This window comes from Microtus ochrogaster, chromosome 6 (genome assembly GCF_000317375.1).
Source record: "Microtus ochrogaster isolate Prairie Vole_2 chromosome 6, MicOch1.0, whole genome shotgun sequence".
Classification (NCBI taxonomy): Eukaryota; Metazoa; Chordata; class Mammalia; order Rodentia; family Cricetidae; genus Microtus; species Microtus ochrogaster.
Window position 1 is genome coordinate 59559922 of NC_022013.1, and position 17220 is coordinate 59577141.

Genomic DNA, 17220 nt, shown 5'->3' on the forward strand with positions numbered 1-17220 from the left:
CTGACACCCCATCACTGAGGGAGCAGACAAATACCTGATGGTTGAAACCCAGAGTGGCTTCTTTTCCGGTGCTGATGGCTTCTTTAAGTGCATATTGAATGACAGTGGCCCTGAGGTGGCTGGCCAGGGTGACCAAAGCATCCAGGCAGGGGCTCCACAGAAACTCCGCAGAAACCTGTGATCTACGTTGTGCTCGCACCGACTTAATGATGAATTAAGAATGGCTACCTCTCATATATCCATTAAAACTGGAGTCCCCTCAGCTCATTCATTATGCAGACATGGACTAGCTGGCCAGATCCAAAACTGACCAAGGAATCTGCAGCCAAGGTCAGAGAGTGCCAGGCCGATTTGCAGCAAGTGTCTACCTTACCTACCCACTCCAGTTCTCTACACCCTGATTTTTCTTTTGATCTGTCCGTAGAGCTTCTCTTAATATAGCCTGTCTCATTCATAAATTAAGCTTTCATGGCTTGCCTAATCACAGTGGCTTGCTGTCCTTTTCACACCTGGTTATGCTCACCCTTGTCTGGTCTGTGTCTTTATTCAGGATAACGGTCATGGGACTTCATGTACTCTGCAGAAAGTTGCCTCTTTGGCCAGCCTTTTGATCATTCAGCCTTATACAGGATAGGGTGTTTGTTTGCGGGGATGGAGCAAGAGGGCAAAGCCATTCAGGAGCAGGCACAGAGGTAGTGTGGGGCTTGTGAATCAGTGGCACATTCTCTACCTGGGGTCACCACTGCATACTGAAGGACGTATCATTTCTAAATCATCCTTGGGAAAGTCCCAGAGAAAGATGCTCAGATTTTCAAAGACTTCTACCGAAGCAGAGGCGTGTAGTCTGAAAAAGGCTAGCTAGAACCACACCCTTGGTTAGTTATGGATTCTTTTCCTTCTGCAGTGGATTATTTTATTACACAGTCGAGCTAATTGTCCCTGGCGGCTGTCATAAAGGAATAAGAGTTCAAGGGTCTTAAGGCTCAAGTCTGTAACTCATCTCAGGATACTTTGGAATACGTATACATACTATCATGTGCAATTTATCAGTGTGTGACTAGCATTGCTAGGTCTATAGAGAAGAACCTCATGCTCCCTAATTTAAGCAGGCCTTGTAGTGCAGCTACCTTCCTGGTTAGACAGCATATAAGAAAAATCACAGCAGACAATTGTCAGACACACAAAAAAAGGCTCAGTGTACTACGGTTTTGTAAATCAAAACACTTGAAATCATTTCATTTTACAATTTTAGCTCAAATCCTTTTGAAACCTGAATATGGTCCTTGAAAGGCTAGTCATTACTAGGGATCTCTCTGAGGTACTGTTTGCTCAAGGACATTCTAGTAACCTTATAACCTAAAAGCTGGGGTTATATTTGGGGCTAAGTGACCTCATCCCGGGAAATGCTTTCAATTTTTAGATATGGATTTTGGAGTGGGGCAACGTACATTTTTATTGATTTCTCTAAATTCAAATTTTAAAAACTTAAATGTATTCATCAAAGCAAAAAAAATTGCTTTATTGTTCCCAAAGACAGAAGTGTCCCCAACTATATAAATGATAGAACGGCAGATGGTCGTGGAGTGGAGAATCAGGCTGGGGCCCTCCTGAGGCGTTGCTGCCATTCACAACCCGCTAGGCACCCCGCTAGCAGCCCGGCCGCTGGGGCGCCTGTCGCGTGAGTTACAGCCGCGTTCTCGCCCTGGGACCCATCTATTATGAGAAACCATTTTGATTAATTAAAAAAGTCTTTCAAAGTCTCAGAACGGGAAGTTCGGGAAATGTCTTTGCTTTGCCGTGGTTGATGGGGGTGGGTGGAAACTTGGCTCGTTGGCCTGACAAAGAAAAGAGGAGAGGTTGAACATAGAGTATAATAAAGCCTTCGAGCCTGGTTCCGAGTGGGCTGAGCATGAGACCCGAGGACCTCTGGGTGCCAGTTTACCACCTAGTCCTACCCTAACAGAGCATTAAGGCAGTGGCTGAGAACTTTAAGCAAAAGGAACAATGCAAGTGGACAAGCTTGGGTTGGACCAATTTTGATTCATAGACTTTCATATCAGAGACTCGGTCTACAGACAGGGGCAATGGAGCAAAACAGAGAGGGACCTTCTCTCTGCGGGGAGACAGACTAATGGCCAAATGGAGCAAATTGTTTGGAAGCTAGGAACAGAATAAAATAAACCGAGGAGAAGCACGCCGTTAGAGTGTTCTGGAAGGCTTCTCAGGAAAGTGGCAGTGGGATAAGAGCAAAGAGAGTGCCAAAACTTTAGGGTGGCAGTGACTTCATGAGAACATGGACAAACCCCTTTGGCTGAATGTGGACATCAGACGGAGGTTTAGACCAGGAGGAAGGTGATTGGGACACGTTTTTCTGTATTTTTGCTTCTGGGTGTCCATCTTCATCCACCTGTAGCTGTCACTGCCCTTCTCCATTAGTCCTTCCTCCAGCATCCCACACACATTCACTGATGACCTACTGTGCCTCGGATGCCTGGTCAAGGCTGGGGGATGCTAAAAAGGAAAAAGCATAGTTCCCCTCACAGCAGTGGTCCTCCTGCTGGGTAGGTACAATCATTGTGGCATGGTAAGAGGTTTTAAAAGGAGAACCCGGGCCTAAGCATGGTTAGGGAAAACTCAACCCGAGTCCTACAGGAGAAAGAGGGTCTGAAGGCAGGTTGGTGGGGGAAAGAAGGGCCCTCCAGGTGCAAAGCAGCAGCCAGTTATGACTGTCCTGCCTAGGGGCCAGCTGCCAGCTTGGAATGACACAAATGCCAGAGATAGTTTAACGTATTTAGCTTTTGACCCACTCTCCAAATCATTTATGATACCTTTAGATGAAGATGCACTCAATAAAGAAAAGAGCTTAGGAAACATAATAGAAGAAGTGGTTTCTGATGAGTTAGGACCATAAATATAAGGTCTAGAAAGACTCAAGTCCAGCTTGGGTCTGGGCCCATTGTGAGCCGTGAGGTTGGAAAGTTCACACATTAACGTCTCATCCACTGACTGTGCTTCTACCCAGATGGGGGCCGACGCCTGAGATTAGGCCAACAGGAAGAACACAGTGGACAGACCTTGCCTAGCAGCTTAGCCCTGCCCTAGCTTACCTTCACTCCCCTACTGTGACCTTTTAAAGGTCACATCCAAGGGTTGTCCTGTGCTGGCCAATACCCATCGTCAGGTCCCGTGATGTCTGGAACAGTTTCAGATCCAGAGCCGCTGGATGGGAACTCCTGTGCATCTGGTTTTCCTCCCATTTCCAAGTTCATCTTAAGTCCTCCAGGTCCTCCCTCCTGCTGGACCCTCCCCTTGTAACCAATCATTCACTCTCTTCCATCCCTCCCCATGGGCATTAGAAGGTCCTACTTGGAGCCTTCTCCTTCTGTTGGCCAATTCTCTTTCCCAGGCTCAAAGAACATTGCTACTTCTGGCAGCCAACTAAACCTTGTCTAAACTGACTATGACCCTGGGCTGTTTCGCCTCAGTCTTGTTTACTCTCCTCAGAAGAGTGTAAAGTCTATGTTGGGAAAATACTATGCTATGCTCATCTCTAAGGCCCTGGAGACGGCACAAGGTCCAGATCAGGGGAGCTCTTGCTCATACATTCTTTTCCCCACAATGGCTGTCCCTGTGAGGACCCAGATGGAGGACCATGTGACTTGGAGACCTGGTGTAGATCAATAGTGAGCACATACTAATAAGCCCCGGTGTCGGTCTCAAGAGTGCCAGGTAGACAGTTTTGGTGAATGTCCTATAGGTAGGCGTGTGTGTGTGTGTGTGTGTGTGTGTGTGTGTGTGTGTATGTGTGTGTGTGTCCCTCAGAAAACTCATCTGGGTCCTCAGGTAGCAGCCAGTGCTGTCCTGAATATTTAGAGCAAAGTTCTTCTCTGAGGGGAAAGCAACAAGCAGCCTTGGCTAAAGGTCCTTGGTAAGCCCAAAGCAGGCATGTTCTCCATAAATTCCAGCCCTGTTTTTTTTCTTCTCTGTGAATGTCAACAGAGTTGTCCAGATACTTCAATGTCAGGTAACCTTGGAGTGAAAACACCTGCTACAGACTGAGCCTCCACAACCAAAACCTTCCAAGCCCCCAATCCTAAACCTTTTAGCACCAACCTGGCTTTATAAGTGGGAGACTTCACTCATGACTCCCTTTGAAGGGTTGGAGCCCAAACACAGGTGCTCTGAAAAACACATCACCTTGCCCATGAAGCTACAATTCATGCAAAACATAAATCAGTTAGCGATTTATACAAATGAGCTATCTATAGTATACCCCATCATGAATGTGCAAATATTCTTAAATCTGCCAAGTAAGAAATCTGAATCACTTCTGGCATTTGCAAGAGGGACGCTCACAGCTCAGGCCAACATAACAAAATGTCTGTGCAGGGCAGCCTCAACTACAGATGTTTAGTCCTTCCCTGGTCTGGGACTATAGCCGAGGATTGTTTTGGTTTCCTAGGGAGCTTCCTGTTCTGTCCACTGGGTATCTATTCCTCTTATATGGTCCTCTGAATAACCAGGAATAAGAACACACTTCAGTCCCTGATAGTGTCTTAAACCTCAGTGCATGTCTCCTTGAGTAGCAAATTCTTGGGCAGAACTGATATTCATCCTTTACTTGGGTCCTTTCCTGTAATTCCTAACTGTCTGTCCCTTTCTGAGCATCAGTCTTGTGAGTGTGACCTCAGAGACACAGTGTTAGAGAAAGGCCAGTCTAGTGACATTTCCCAACTGTCTTAGGCCACACAGAAGCCCTGACACTCTGAGGAAGGAGGGAGGGTGGGCTTCCTCTAGAATCCTTGCTTCTAACAATTTTAAAGTCTTCACTCTGGCTACATTAGAGTGCTGGTGTTCTTTTTTTTTTTTTTCGCAAGTAGTCATTCTCTATGTACTCATGACGATTGAATTTAATAAAAACATCACAGTTCAAAAATAAGACAAATTAGAACCCACTGTTCATCTTAGAAATTAATATGTGAGTGAGTTTAACCAGAGATGAATTGCGCTGTGGTGAGCCGGTCCCTCTTCACCCACTCTGGGCCCCAGTTGTTTGTCATTATTGCTGGAAATATGATTATTACTCTGGTATTGCTTGACATTTATTAAGGTTCCAGGGGCTGAGCATCCACAGCAGAGAAAAGTGCAATTATCTGGGCACACAGAGAAAGAAAATCTCCTGGCCTGTGTCGTCCAAATAGAAATTCCCCCAAAGACCCTCAGCTGCAACTCCAGCTAACACAGAGTCCGGGATCTACTGCCATTAACACCCGCAAATCTTCACACTGGTAGCTAGGGTCAAAGGGCACAGAGGCAGACACGACAGGTGATTTGTCAGCAACCTGGGGAAACGTTACCTTTAAGTTTTTCTTTCTTATTAATTGCTTCTCTTATTTGCCCTCATCCAGGTGTTCTTTAAGAACTCACACTTTCAAGGTTCGTATGCCAGCTTTGTTTGCAAGATGTAAGCTATAGGAACTGTTGAGGTACTGCTGTCCCCCTTATCCACAGTTTTGCTCTTTGTAGTCTGAAAATACTGGGGCAAAAATTCTAGAGATAAATTATTTTTAAGTTTGAAAGTCCACACCGCTATACTTGGTGGCATATGCATGGTGAAGACCTTCACATCCCGTTCTGCCTGCCTTGGGGGTAGATCACCCCTTTCTTTGTCTGTTGTCCCCCATACTGCAGACACCTATTTCCCATCAGTTACGGAGAAGCTATCTTGGTTGTGTGATTTCTTTATTAACTACAGTGGTCTCTGGCAATCACTGATCAGACAGACGACTGTCAGGAACACTGTGCTTGTGTTCAAATAGCCTTTATTTGGCTTGTGAACAGCCCCTCAGCACCAGCCAATGAGGTTGGTGACTCGCATTGTCAGAGAGGCAGAGAAAGGGGAAACTGTCAACAAGGCAAAGTTCACATGTCCAGGATGCTAAGATCTGTGGCCGTTGACACCCTTCTACCTGTGAGATTGCAAGCAGGCATGGTTTGCATTTATCCGTCAAAGCCACGCATCTCCTGCTTCACTTTATCTTCTGCATTTTACCCGTTAATCCGGGACAGTGAGGAGCCACAGGGCACGGGGTTGTCATGCCTCCTTCGCCTCCTCTGCTGTGACAGTTCTTACATAGTCTTAGTTGTTTTTATGATTCTGATAGCTTGAGGAGTAGCAGGTATTTTGTAGCGTTTCTGTCAAATTTGATTTGTTTACTGTTTTTCTGGAGGCATGCATTTTGGAAGGATGAAGACAGAGGTCGGGTAAAGTCTGTTAGAATTTGCGATAGTCGGGTGAAACCATCACACAGATGTCAAGATTGTATCTGCCAGCCTTTTCTACTGCCATTTGATCATTCCTGCCTCCGCTTGTTCCCTGAGATTCAACCCACAAGTCCACCGCACCCTGAAAATGCAGGGGCAAGTGAGCCCCACCTCCTGAAGGGGCAGGGTGAGCAGCAAGCTCATCATTTGAGATTCTCCTGCAAGGAAGGGTTATCCTTTCCCCTCCATCTATTTGTCTATTCAATCTTTTATTTATCTCAGTAGGGAATCATCCATATTTATTTCAGAATCAGGAGTAGGATCCATTAAGTCCATTAAATAGCTTATCTTATTTCTTGAGTTGTTCTAACATACGGCTCATAGTATTTACCTGGCTTCGCCCTTCCTTTTACTGTAACCCTCTTGGTCTCTTTCCCTGCCCTCAGATATGTTTTTGTTTCAGTTGTTATTGTTTGGTTTGGGTGGGGCTTCCCTGGGGTGGCACTCAGTGTTTCTTGCCCAATGAAGATGGAGTCAACCACCAAGTTAAACTTCCAATACTCGCAAATCTTTAGACACAGTTGCGTCCTAACCAATCCCATTGTTTCTGCTGTGTATATTACTCTGAAAAAGTCCAGTTTAGCCCCAGTGACATGCACTCTCAGATCCAGCTGGCCCAAAGTAGCAATCTCCTTTCCCACTTACACTACACGTGCATTGCAAACTGGTCAGGGATTCAGAGTGCCTTAACCTCGCTTGGTTACACTAGAGCAGTTGCTTTCTTGAATGTTCTATTTTATGGTCCACTCAAGAAGAGCTTAAGTATCCTTCCGCCTGATCTCACGTAGCCCAGAGTTAGCAAGAAGTGTGATGATACCACAGAAATACAGGAGGGGAGAGCTAGAACTTGTGGTCAAAGAGCACTAATTCCTGGATATCTATCTATCTATCTATCTATCTATCTATCTATCTATCTATCTATCTATCTATCATCTATCTATCTATCTATCTAAAGATATAGATATTCATTTTCTTTTCCATGCCAATGTAACTGTTATTGTTTTAGTTATTATTGTAATTGCCTATTACTTTTTAACTCCACTAAAAATCTCACTATGGTAGGAACCTGTTTTCATGTCACAAAATCTTTTTCTGACACTAAGGCTACCGTGAACTGTTGTATAGAGAATCCAGTTAGGGGTGGTAAAGGGAAGCTACAGTCTCGCCTTTGCTGTGGAGACTTGCTGACATTCCATTATGCAGTCTGCAATGGCTACATAGTATTCTGTGACGGGGACAAAGCATCCCTTTATGCAGATATGCAAATTGCTTCATTTTCTGCTTCTATAAATAGGTTGCAAAAAAAAAAAAGCAACCCGCCAACTGAGTGTTTGTGTGGCTATCTGATGGTGTCCTTGGGATAAATTACCAGCAATGAGAAAAGTGGTCAGAACGCTAAAGGCAGCACAGTGCTGGGCTGCAGAAACCAGGACTGATAACAGGAGCTCTGCACCAAGTTCCTAAGCAGAGTCTAAGCTTCAGCCCTCTGCTAGCGGCCTTTCCCTTCGGGAGGTGACACATCTGTGATTACAGGACTAATGACCCTTTGCACAAACGAGCATAATGACCCTTAGCAGTGGAGAGCGGGTGCGTCCCATTCAGACAATTGTGTCACCAGCAACTGGCCAGCCCCAGGGGTACTCCTGGTATCACCAAGCTGTGGTCAGTGACTTAAAAACTATTTCTATGTGTTATTTAATTCATCCCCCATCTTGAGATCAAGCCTGTATCCTGGAGCCCTTGCTTTGCTAAGGAGACACCGAGAAAGCAGGGTCCTGTGTACCTGCTCTGTCCCCCTTAAAGGCTTTAGCAGCCTTTGGAATCCCTTTGCTCTGCTTCAGGGGTTCTCAAGTTCTTTAACACACTGCCAGCCTCTAAACAAAGGCTATTCAGTTCCAATAAGTGACACAGAACTCCACTGTGAATTTGTCCCTAATCAATATGTCCTATGCACTGTTGTCCAAGCAGATGGGCCTCTGGCCTGGAATTGACCCAAATCTCCTTACTATTATTCCTGCATCCTGTAGATAGCAACTGTCCAGGGCATAGAAAGACTCTGAGGTCACAGGCTCTTGAGGTTTGTTTAGCACTGGGGAGATGCCCCAGATGAAGATGTACATGCGGGAGATGCTTGTGGTAAAGGGTTCAGATCCATCTTGCTTTCCCATTCCACCTACAGTCCCTCATCCCCACATTGCCTCAGTGTCTGATTGGGCAAATGGGAGTAATAACAGCACGGGCTTATGAGGAAGCTTAATATTAGATATACTTTGTACATGCGGATCCTTTTACCAGCTGCAAAGTGCAATGTGCCCGTCAGTTCCCTAAGTATAAGGTAGAGGATTGTACAGCATTTGGATTCTCCATGCTCCTAGATAAATCACGAATGTGCTCCAGGTTGGTCCCCTCCCATTTGCCATTCTACTCGACTCCTGCTCAGCTCTCAGAGAGAAAACAGAGCCACTCTACTTCCCTTCTCTACACCGGAGGTGGAAACAATCAGGGGTGGACCCCCTCACTCTCCAGGTGCCACCAACACCTAATCCATATAGGCACCCATCTGCACCACTTCCCTCGGTGTCCAAGCAGAAGGGGCCTCTCTTTGCCATTGCTCACATCCTGTGCCGCCGAGGACCTTTCTCTCACTTTTGCCTCTTGACTTCGTCCTTCCTATCGCCATGTTCCCTTCTGCCTACTACAGACAGTCAGCCCTTGGAACATGTTTTGGACTGACTACAGGACCCTCTACTGAGACCCAAACTCATGGATGCTCTTCCATGTTTTAGGAAGCGGTGTAATGGATATTTGTGCCCAGCCTGTAAACGTTTATGCACTTCAGACCATCTTTAGCTTACTAACGACACCTGCTGCATTGTCGGTGCTGTGTATGTGATTGTTACACGGTACTATTTAAAAAGCGAAGACAAGCTGGGCAGTGTTGGCATGCACTTTTAATCCCCGCACTCAGGAGACAGAGGCAGGTAGATCTCCGTGAGTTTGAGGCCAACCTGGTCTACAGAGTGAGTACCAGGACAACCAGGGATACACAGAGAAACCCTGTCTTGAAAAAGATAAGCAAACAAACAAACAAACAAAAGAAGTGAAAACAAGGAAGACATTCCCAAATATTCAGAACAAGCAGATATTTGTTGCAGACAGACCTGACTATACAGTGCTGTATATTATAAGAATGTGGATTTAAAACCTTTGTTCTTCATTGGGTTGACTCCTAGGTTGTTGGAGTCTGTCTTATCCAACATCTTATTGGAGGTTATCTAACTTATCTTATTGGAGCCTGATGCCTTGTTCCCAACTCTGTTTCTTTTCTCTTGCAGAATCAAGCTTCTTAAATGAGTTGTTCACACTTATTATTCCTATATTATTCTGTCAGTCACCATTATCAGCCTTCTGATTATTCTCTGAAATGACTCACTCTGAAACATAGCTTCTTAGTTTTAACAAAGAGTCTCCTTTTTGATCCCTTTCAACTCTCTGAGCCTTTGGCCTGAACCTTCTCCAGGTTTCTGACCTTATCCCATCAGCCCCCACTCTGTAATTTTTCTTCTGGGGGTATCTTTTACTGAGCCTTTTCTACACTGCTAATAACTCACAGATTTATATGAGCCCTGACCCACTTTCTGAGTTTCCGTCTGCAAAGACTCAGCTGTCTTTTTTTTTTTTTTTTAATCATACAATCAATTTTGCTCTTTCTTTTTAGTTTTTCTAATCTCTTCTGGTTTTTTCTTGGCTTATCTGGTTTAATTCACACAGGTAAGCAAACAGGAAGTTTCATATTTATCCTCACCCTCCCCTACACTAGCCAGTTCCTACCAGCAGTTGTTACTGATGGTCAAACTTGATGCTTCTGTACCTTGTGGCCTCTCCCCCGCAGGGCCACGGTAGTCGCTTCAGGAAATTCCCTCTACCAAATTCAACCTAAACTTGCTGCCAGGGTGACCACAAAAAGCACTAAATCAAAAAAGTGCTAGAAATGAGGGGGGAAATTGAATTAAACCAGTATTTTATTTAAAACCTCTCTGGCAAGACATAGGAGGAGCACGATTCAGAAAACCCTGCCTGTACCTGGGTTTAGGGTGTTTCCCCTTCCATGTGTCTGGGTCACCCATCACCTGTGACTTGACCCTGGTTGTTCGGGAACTCACTCTGTAAACTAAACTGGCCTCAAACTTAGAGAACCTCCTGAGCTGGGACTAAAGGTGTGTGCCACCACTAGGCATAAATAGCAATGTTTTTAAAGCTCGCCTGAAATCTTAGCCAGTGAAATTGTTCTATTTTGTTACATTAAATTGTTTTGATCTGCCTAGCACTTAGAATAGAGACTATATTGTATATATAATATACATCAATATTGTATTTTGGAACATGCATTACAGTATGTGTGTCCCATACAATGGAGATACTGGTTTCCTGAGTTGTGTTTCATGGTTGTTGAAACATTTCATTGTTCAGAGTGCCACTGGGTCTTTGTCAACTCAGCATAAACCTAGACACATCTGGGAGGGAACCTCAATTGAGAAACTGCAGTGTAAGAGCCAGAAGGGGTGGGGGACACCAGGGAAACAAGGCCCTCTAATCCACATGAGCAAAGATCATATGAACCACAGAGACCGGAGCGAAAAGCACAGGGTGTGCGCTAGGTCCTTTGCAAATATATTATGGCTTCCAGTTTTGTATTTTTATGTGATTCCCCAGTGTGAGAATGAGTGGATCTTTGTTTCTTGTGGCTTCTCTTGGGCTCTTTTCTTCCTGTTTGTACATTTTGTCTAATTCCAAGTGTTAATTTTTATTTTATCTTATCTTATTATTATCATCTAGAAATCTGTTTGTTTTCTAATGAGAGACAAAAAAGGAGTGGATCGGGATGGCAGGAGAAGTGGGGAGGAGCATGAGGAGTAGAGGGAGGGGAACCAATCATCAGGATATAGTGAGAGAAAAATCTATTTCAATAAAAGGAAAAGTATAAAAAAACAGAAATAGAAAAAGGAAGGAATGAAAGAAAGAAGGAAGGAAGAAAGGAAGGAAGGAAGGCAGGTCTAGGTTGAAACCTTGGCACAAAAGGGATTTTTACAAGAGAATATTTATAACAGAACAATAAGGAAAACGGTGTTACAGTCAGAGCCATGGAAAATGAGCTGTTTAGCACTGCCAGCTCTTGAGTAAACAAATCCAGATTTAGACTATTAAAAAACATTCCCATAAGATTTGTCTATAAATAAACTTGTGGGTTTTGATTGCTGACCAATGAGAGGGCCTAGCTTTGGACAGTGTCCCCCCAGGACAAGTGTTTCTGGGTGCTATGAGAGAGCCCAGTGTGTAAGCCATGAGGAAGTCAGTGAACAGTACTCTTCCGTGCTCTGCCCCCTCCAGCCTTCTGTCTTGAGTTCCTGCTCTGATTTCCTTCAGTGGTAGGGTGATATCTGAGAGCTACAAGGCGATGTAAACCCTTTCCTCTTCAGGTTGATTTTGGTCACGGTGTTTTATCAGAGCAATCAAAACTCTATGGCGCATGCACAGACAGGGCAGGCTTGAGTCCCCAGCCGTCTCACCAGGGAAGCCTGTGGCAGGTGGGAAACTGCCGCCTTCCCAGGGCAGAGACGAGGGTTCCAGCATCCTGAAGCTTGAAGTCTCAGTTTTGAACATGTTCTGGCAACAAATGTAGCCACTTGTTTCTTTGGAGATGGCTTGTTCCTTGACTCATTTTCAAGGGGCTATCTGCCAAATACTGAATGTTGATAATTGTGGTTTTGTCCGTCAGTCATTCTTTAAACAAAAGCAGTGCTGGTCTGTGGTGGAGCCCCCTAGCTTTGCTCAGAGCATGCTCACTATATAACCACCTATCCTTAAAACAGCCACCAGTTGTTTTGGTCTCCGGGAATGCTTTATGTAGACTTCCCATTTTAACACACCGGCTGTTGAAGCAGTGGGTTTAGAAGTGAAACCTAACAGAAATCCCACCTTTAAGTCTTCATCCAACACACGTCTCCAAACTGAGGCTGCGGGAGTCTTTACTCACCCCAGCTTCTCCATTTCACCCCGTTTCTCAGTTGTCAGCTTCTCTAAGAGGTCACGGATACAGAAAGCTATGCGTAATTTTCCTTACTGCCCTATTTCCAGGACCTTGATTCTCTGTGGTCTGAATACACTGGTGGACTCGGAGGGTAACTCTCCACTACCACCATCACCCCACCCCCACTCCTAGGCGATGCAGCCGTAAGCCCCACTGAGTTCAGCTGCTTAGAGTCTACTTTCTGCTTAGCGGCCCAATCCCCTGTTCTATTTAAAAATATGTAAGTATCTCAAAGTAAAACGCGAAGATATTATTATTAGGCACACCTTGGTGAGCTTTCTTTCTTTCCAGGACTGAGGACCACATCTCTCTTGGCCACCTCTCTAACGTCTATTATGAAGTAGATTGCTCAAAAGCTACATTTTGGTGATTATTCGAAAGAGGGAGACGGAGCCTGTCACAGTCAGAAAAGAAAGGCATACACACGTGTGTGTGTGTGTGTGTGTGTGTGTGTGTGTGTGTGTATGTGTTAGCAGATAGCACAGGTGAAATTATTTTTCACAAGATGGCTATTTTGGATCGCAGACCCTTAGCCATCATTTTCTGTCGCAATTGCTCAGAGTGGATCTCATTCTCCCACGCATCACTAAACGGTGGCTGCTTTCTCTCCTCTCCAGGATTTTGTGTCCTGTATCGAGAATTACAGAAGAAAAGGACAGGAGCTGTATGCATCTCTGTACAGAGACTATGTGCAGGTAAGAAACGAGGCATGCCTTCCACTACAGAGTATGCTCGCAGCTACCCTGAACCAAGAGAAAGAAAGGCAAAGAGGAAGAGGAGAGAGAACCAGGGGGCCTTTGAAGTTTTAGAATGGAAATGTCGCCACTGATGGGTTCAGGTTTCTTGGCTTGTCCAGTGGGCACGGGGCACACAGCTCAGCAGCAGAGGGCCTGGTCCTGTTGCTATTCATTCTTCGGGTCTCGCATCACGCAGAAGGTGGACATTGTGAGCTCAGGTGCCTCAGACCCTGCTGGGAGCTGCAAGTGCTATTACAAAACACTGAACTGGGTCTCGTGTTCTGATGGCTTCACTATAAGGGAGAGATTCGTATTAAACAACTTCACAAACTCAGTAGCTATCTGTGACTTATAGTGGGGATTTAGCAAGGAGATAAAAGATGTTAGTGAAGGGAAGAATCTAATTTGGGCAACTTAGATGCCTTGTCTGATGAAGGGAGTGTTTAAACTGAGACCTGCAGAGGATGGCATGGGCTGAAATATTTTAGGAAATTTTAGGAAATGTGTGTAAGGATCCCGAGGGAGGAGGGAGCTGGATGTTACTGATTTACTGGAAGAACTGGTTGGAAGGGCCTAGGCTGGGAGTCACAGAGTAAAGATGAAGCTGGGACCAAACCAGAGACGGTTCCTGGCACATTAAGGTTTTGCTTTTAAATGTAGAGAGCTACCAGCAATAAGGATGAGTTTTGACATCTGAAACACCCACACAGGTGTGACTTCTGTATAGTCTAGGCAAAGCACTCTAGCCATGTTAACCCCTTCCCTGCCATAAATATCTTTCTAACCATAAAGAAGGCAGGAACAAGGATTATGTCCTCAGCCTGTGACTGGTGGACAAATGATATTGCACACAGGACTATGCAATTGCTAAGATGTTGGGGTTTGATTGATATCAAAAACAGAACCTTTTAAATGGGCACCCATTCTACAACATGGCACTCAGTATCAAAACTCATCAATCTCTCCTTTATAGAGAAATGTGTCTAGGCCGAAGCCTGTGCTCTGTAGTGAAAACCCAGCATTTGTAAAGCTGGCACTCTGCCTTGAAGGCGTTTTGAGCTTAGTGCGAGGCCAAGGGTGAAGGAGAATCTCCAGGACAGGGTGACCAGGCTTACATTGGAATGTTCCACTGTGAGGGCACAATGGGTGTAAGAAAGCATTAGTACAGATCGTGCAAGTGTTGGAGTGAAGACCCCCAAAGGCTGACACAGGAAGCCTGGGGCAGGGAGTCAGAAGAGCCCTGACCTTCCGGCCTGTTTGCGTACTGTATGTGGCTGTGGGACCAGACCCTTGGACATCAGTTCATCCTTCGAAAGGACTCACTGATTTTGTCCGGAGTGAGCAATGCTGCCAACGTAGTCAGTTGCCACCAAAAGGGAAGAGAGATGAGTTCAGGTTGCATTCTCTTTTAGGGAAATCCACCTCACACTTAGGCCATTTTGCGGCAGAGGGTATATACAATCAGCATCTCACCAAGAGCCTTCTATCTTTGTTGTGAAAACCTGGTCCACTAATTTCTGCCGAGGAGAGAGCCGCAGTCTGGGCTTTCTAAGTTCCTGCTGACTCTGCAAAGTCAGAAGTCCTATTGATAGGACGAGGACTCCAACAGAAGTGCCAGCCAAGAAGGGGGGCACCAGTCTTCTGAAGCACCAGCTTGGCTTGGTTTCATAAGTGGGACCTGACTAGGGGTTCAGAAGTACTTAAAAAATTTGTGTGATTTACTGTTGGTTAATCTTTTTAAAGAAAAATCAGCATTTTTAAGGTATTTTACATTTCCAAGTCTTTAAATATTTAAAATGTTTCGATATTTAGAGGAATGCAGATGTGATCATGTCTGCTAGAGATAATGGGGCTGGACCACTCACCCCACTTTTCTGAGGGCCGGCACACTTACTCAATACTCATCACATCCACAGAAGTCAAGCTCAAAGTCTAGTCTGTTTTGAGACCGAGTTTTGCTATGTAGCCCTGCCTGGCCTGGGACTGCCTATATAGATCACAGTAGACCACGTTAATCTCACAGAGATCCGCCTATCTGTACTTCCACAGTGTTGGGATTAAAAGCAGGAGCCATCGCTCCGGGGACAAGCTCAAACACTGACAGAAGTTGGCATTTTGAAATCTCATGGTTACTCTGGGTCAGTTTCCACTAACTCCATGGTTCTCAGCCTATGGGTTTCAACCTCCTTGGGGTCACATATTAGGTGTCCTGCATATCAGATACTTACATTCTGATTCATAACAGTAGCAAAATTACAGTTATGATGTAACAACTAAAATAATTTTGTGGAGCTGTATTAAAGGGTTGCAGCATTAGGATGGTTGGGAATCACTGTGCTAAGTGAACCCCGGGAGACCCTCTCCCATGAAAGTGGCAGTGAAGCCAGTAGCCCCGCCAGCAGCCTCACCGCAGAGCTGCCAATAACAAGTCACGAAAGAAGTCCTCAACTTTCACACTCAGAGGTCCACAGAGATGGAGGGAGCCCAGAGCATCCCTGGTTCTTCCACTCAGTGCCCTGGAGGTCCTCCCCAACATTGTCATATCTGACAGACGCTTCCCTGAATGTCTCTGCCGACAGCAGTTCTGACAGCATCGCTCCATTCTGACTTGCTCACTTGTTCCTCTGCCTTGTCCAAGCTCTGCCTATTGTCTTCTCTGCAGATGTCTGTCACTCTGCTTCTTTCTGTTCTGTGCCTGGCCATGCTGTTCCCATGCCAGGGCCTTGCCATGATGCACAGATGTGCCTCAGCCTGCCTTTACTGCCTTAAACTCTTGACAGGAAGCCTGTCACCCCAGATGCTCTTCCTTTTCACATGTGAGCCATGTGCTCTCCTCCAGGCTCCTTAGGGACCAATGGGCTGATTCATTCCTCTCTTGGGCTCTGTCTCTAGTCTTTGCACAGCTTCTTCAGGAGCAGGGGTCGGGGCATCAACCCTACCTGGCTTATGCAACTGATGAAATGATAAAGAAAACTCAGGAGAAAGGTGGGTTTCCCGCAGAACTGGATCCAGATGGCCACCATCTCCGTTCTCTTTTCTCCCCCCTCCTCCATCCCTCTTTTCCTCTCCCTCCTCTCTTGAATCTCTCTTTATCCTTTTTCTCTTCCTCCCTCGTCCCTCCCTCTTTCTCTCTCTCGCTCTTTTCTTTCTGTCTCTTATTCATTATTCCTCTCTCACACATCCACACAAATGCCCACGTGTGAAATTGCTGGTGAGTTTGAAGCCCAAGAGCACATGGGTAAACGATCGAGCCTGGGGTGAACTCACTCTGCGCACTGAGCCTCATCCTGAAACAAGATCATCTTCCAGTTCGTTCAATGCCAAGTCACATGTCTGCAGGGCTGTCACTATCCAGGGGAAATGCCCCACAGAGGTAGAAGAGCCAAACCTGCTTTCTCTGCCTGGGTGGGCTTCAGAGAGTGCTGCAAACTTGACCTAATTCATGTGCACACTCCCTTTATATATATATATATGTTAAGTTTTAAAACATCTGTTGCTTCCATTACTATATTTACCTGTCCATTTTCTGAAAAAAGTAATATTTAGGACAAATGCCATCAAATATTTGAATACTATAAAAGTTCATATGAAGTTAGCCCTGCAATTCAAACTAGACTAAAGTGTTTCTTTGCTGGTGTGGCATGAACCTGAATGTGGCCTACAAAAACAGTGTGGGGTGTCGGTGTGCTTTTTAAAAGACTTAAACGGAGGATTTCCTGAAGGCCATGTCATTTGCATGTACACTCACTCCAGGTTTCCCTTCTCTGACTATTCTAGGACCCTTCCATATTCAAGAATCATATGACATTAGGATGTAAAGGTCCTCACACACCATGCAGGCTGAACCTTTTATTATTTAGTCACTGTGGATTCTGAAGTCCAGAGATGAGACTGGCTCTCTCAAACCATCAGTCATCCCAGGACTGCTGGTTCCCACTCTGCCACCCGTCTGGGTCTCCCCGAGGAACAGGCTTTGTTTCAGAAGTCAGGGGCCATGGAAAAACCCCACGTCCTCAGCTCCTGCTGCTGCCTGTACAATCCCACCAACAGGCTAGTGGCTTGGGAAGCCAA

The 17220-nt window shown here is 45.4% G+C and overlaps 1 protein-coding gene across 1 annotated transcript in view; it reads left to right on the forward strand.

Annotated features, from left to right (window-relative positions):
* Wdfy4 (WDFY family member 4) overlaps positions 1-17220 on the forward strand; it is a 205184-nt gene that overhangs the window by 100588 nt on the left and 87376 nt on the right. The window contains exon 39 of the mRNA XM_005348671.3: positions 13030-13107. Within this exon, the coding sequence (XP_005348728.1) occupies positions 13030-13107 (78 nt within the window). The remainder of the gene's footprint in view (positions 1-13029; positions 13108-17220) is intronic.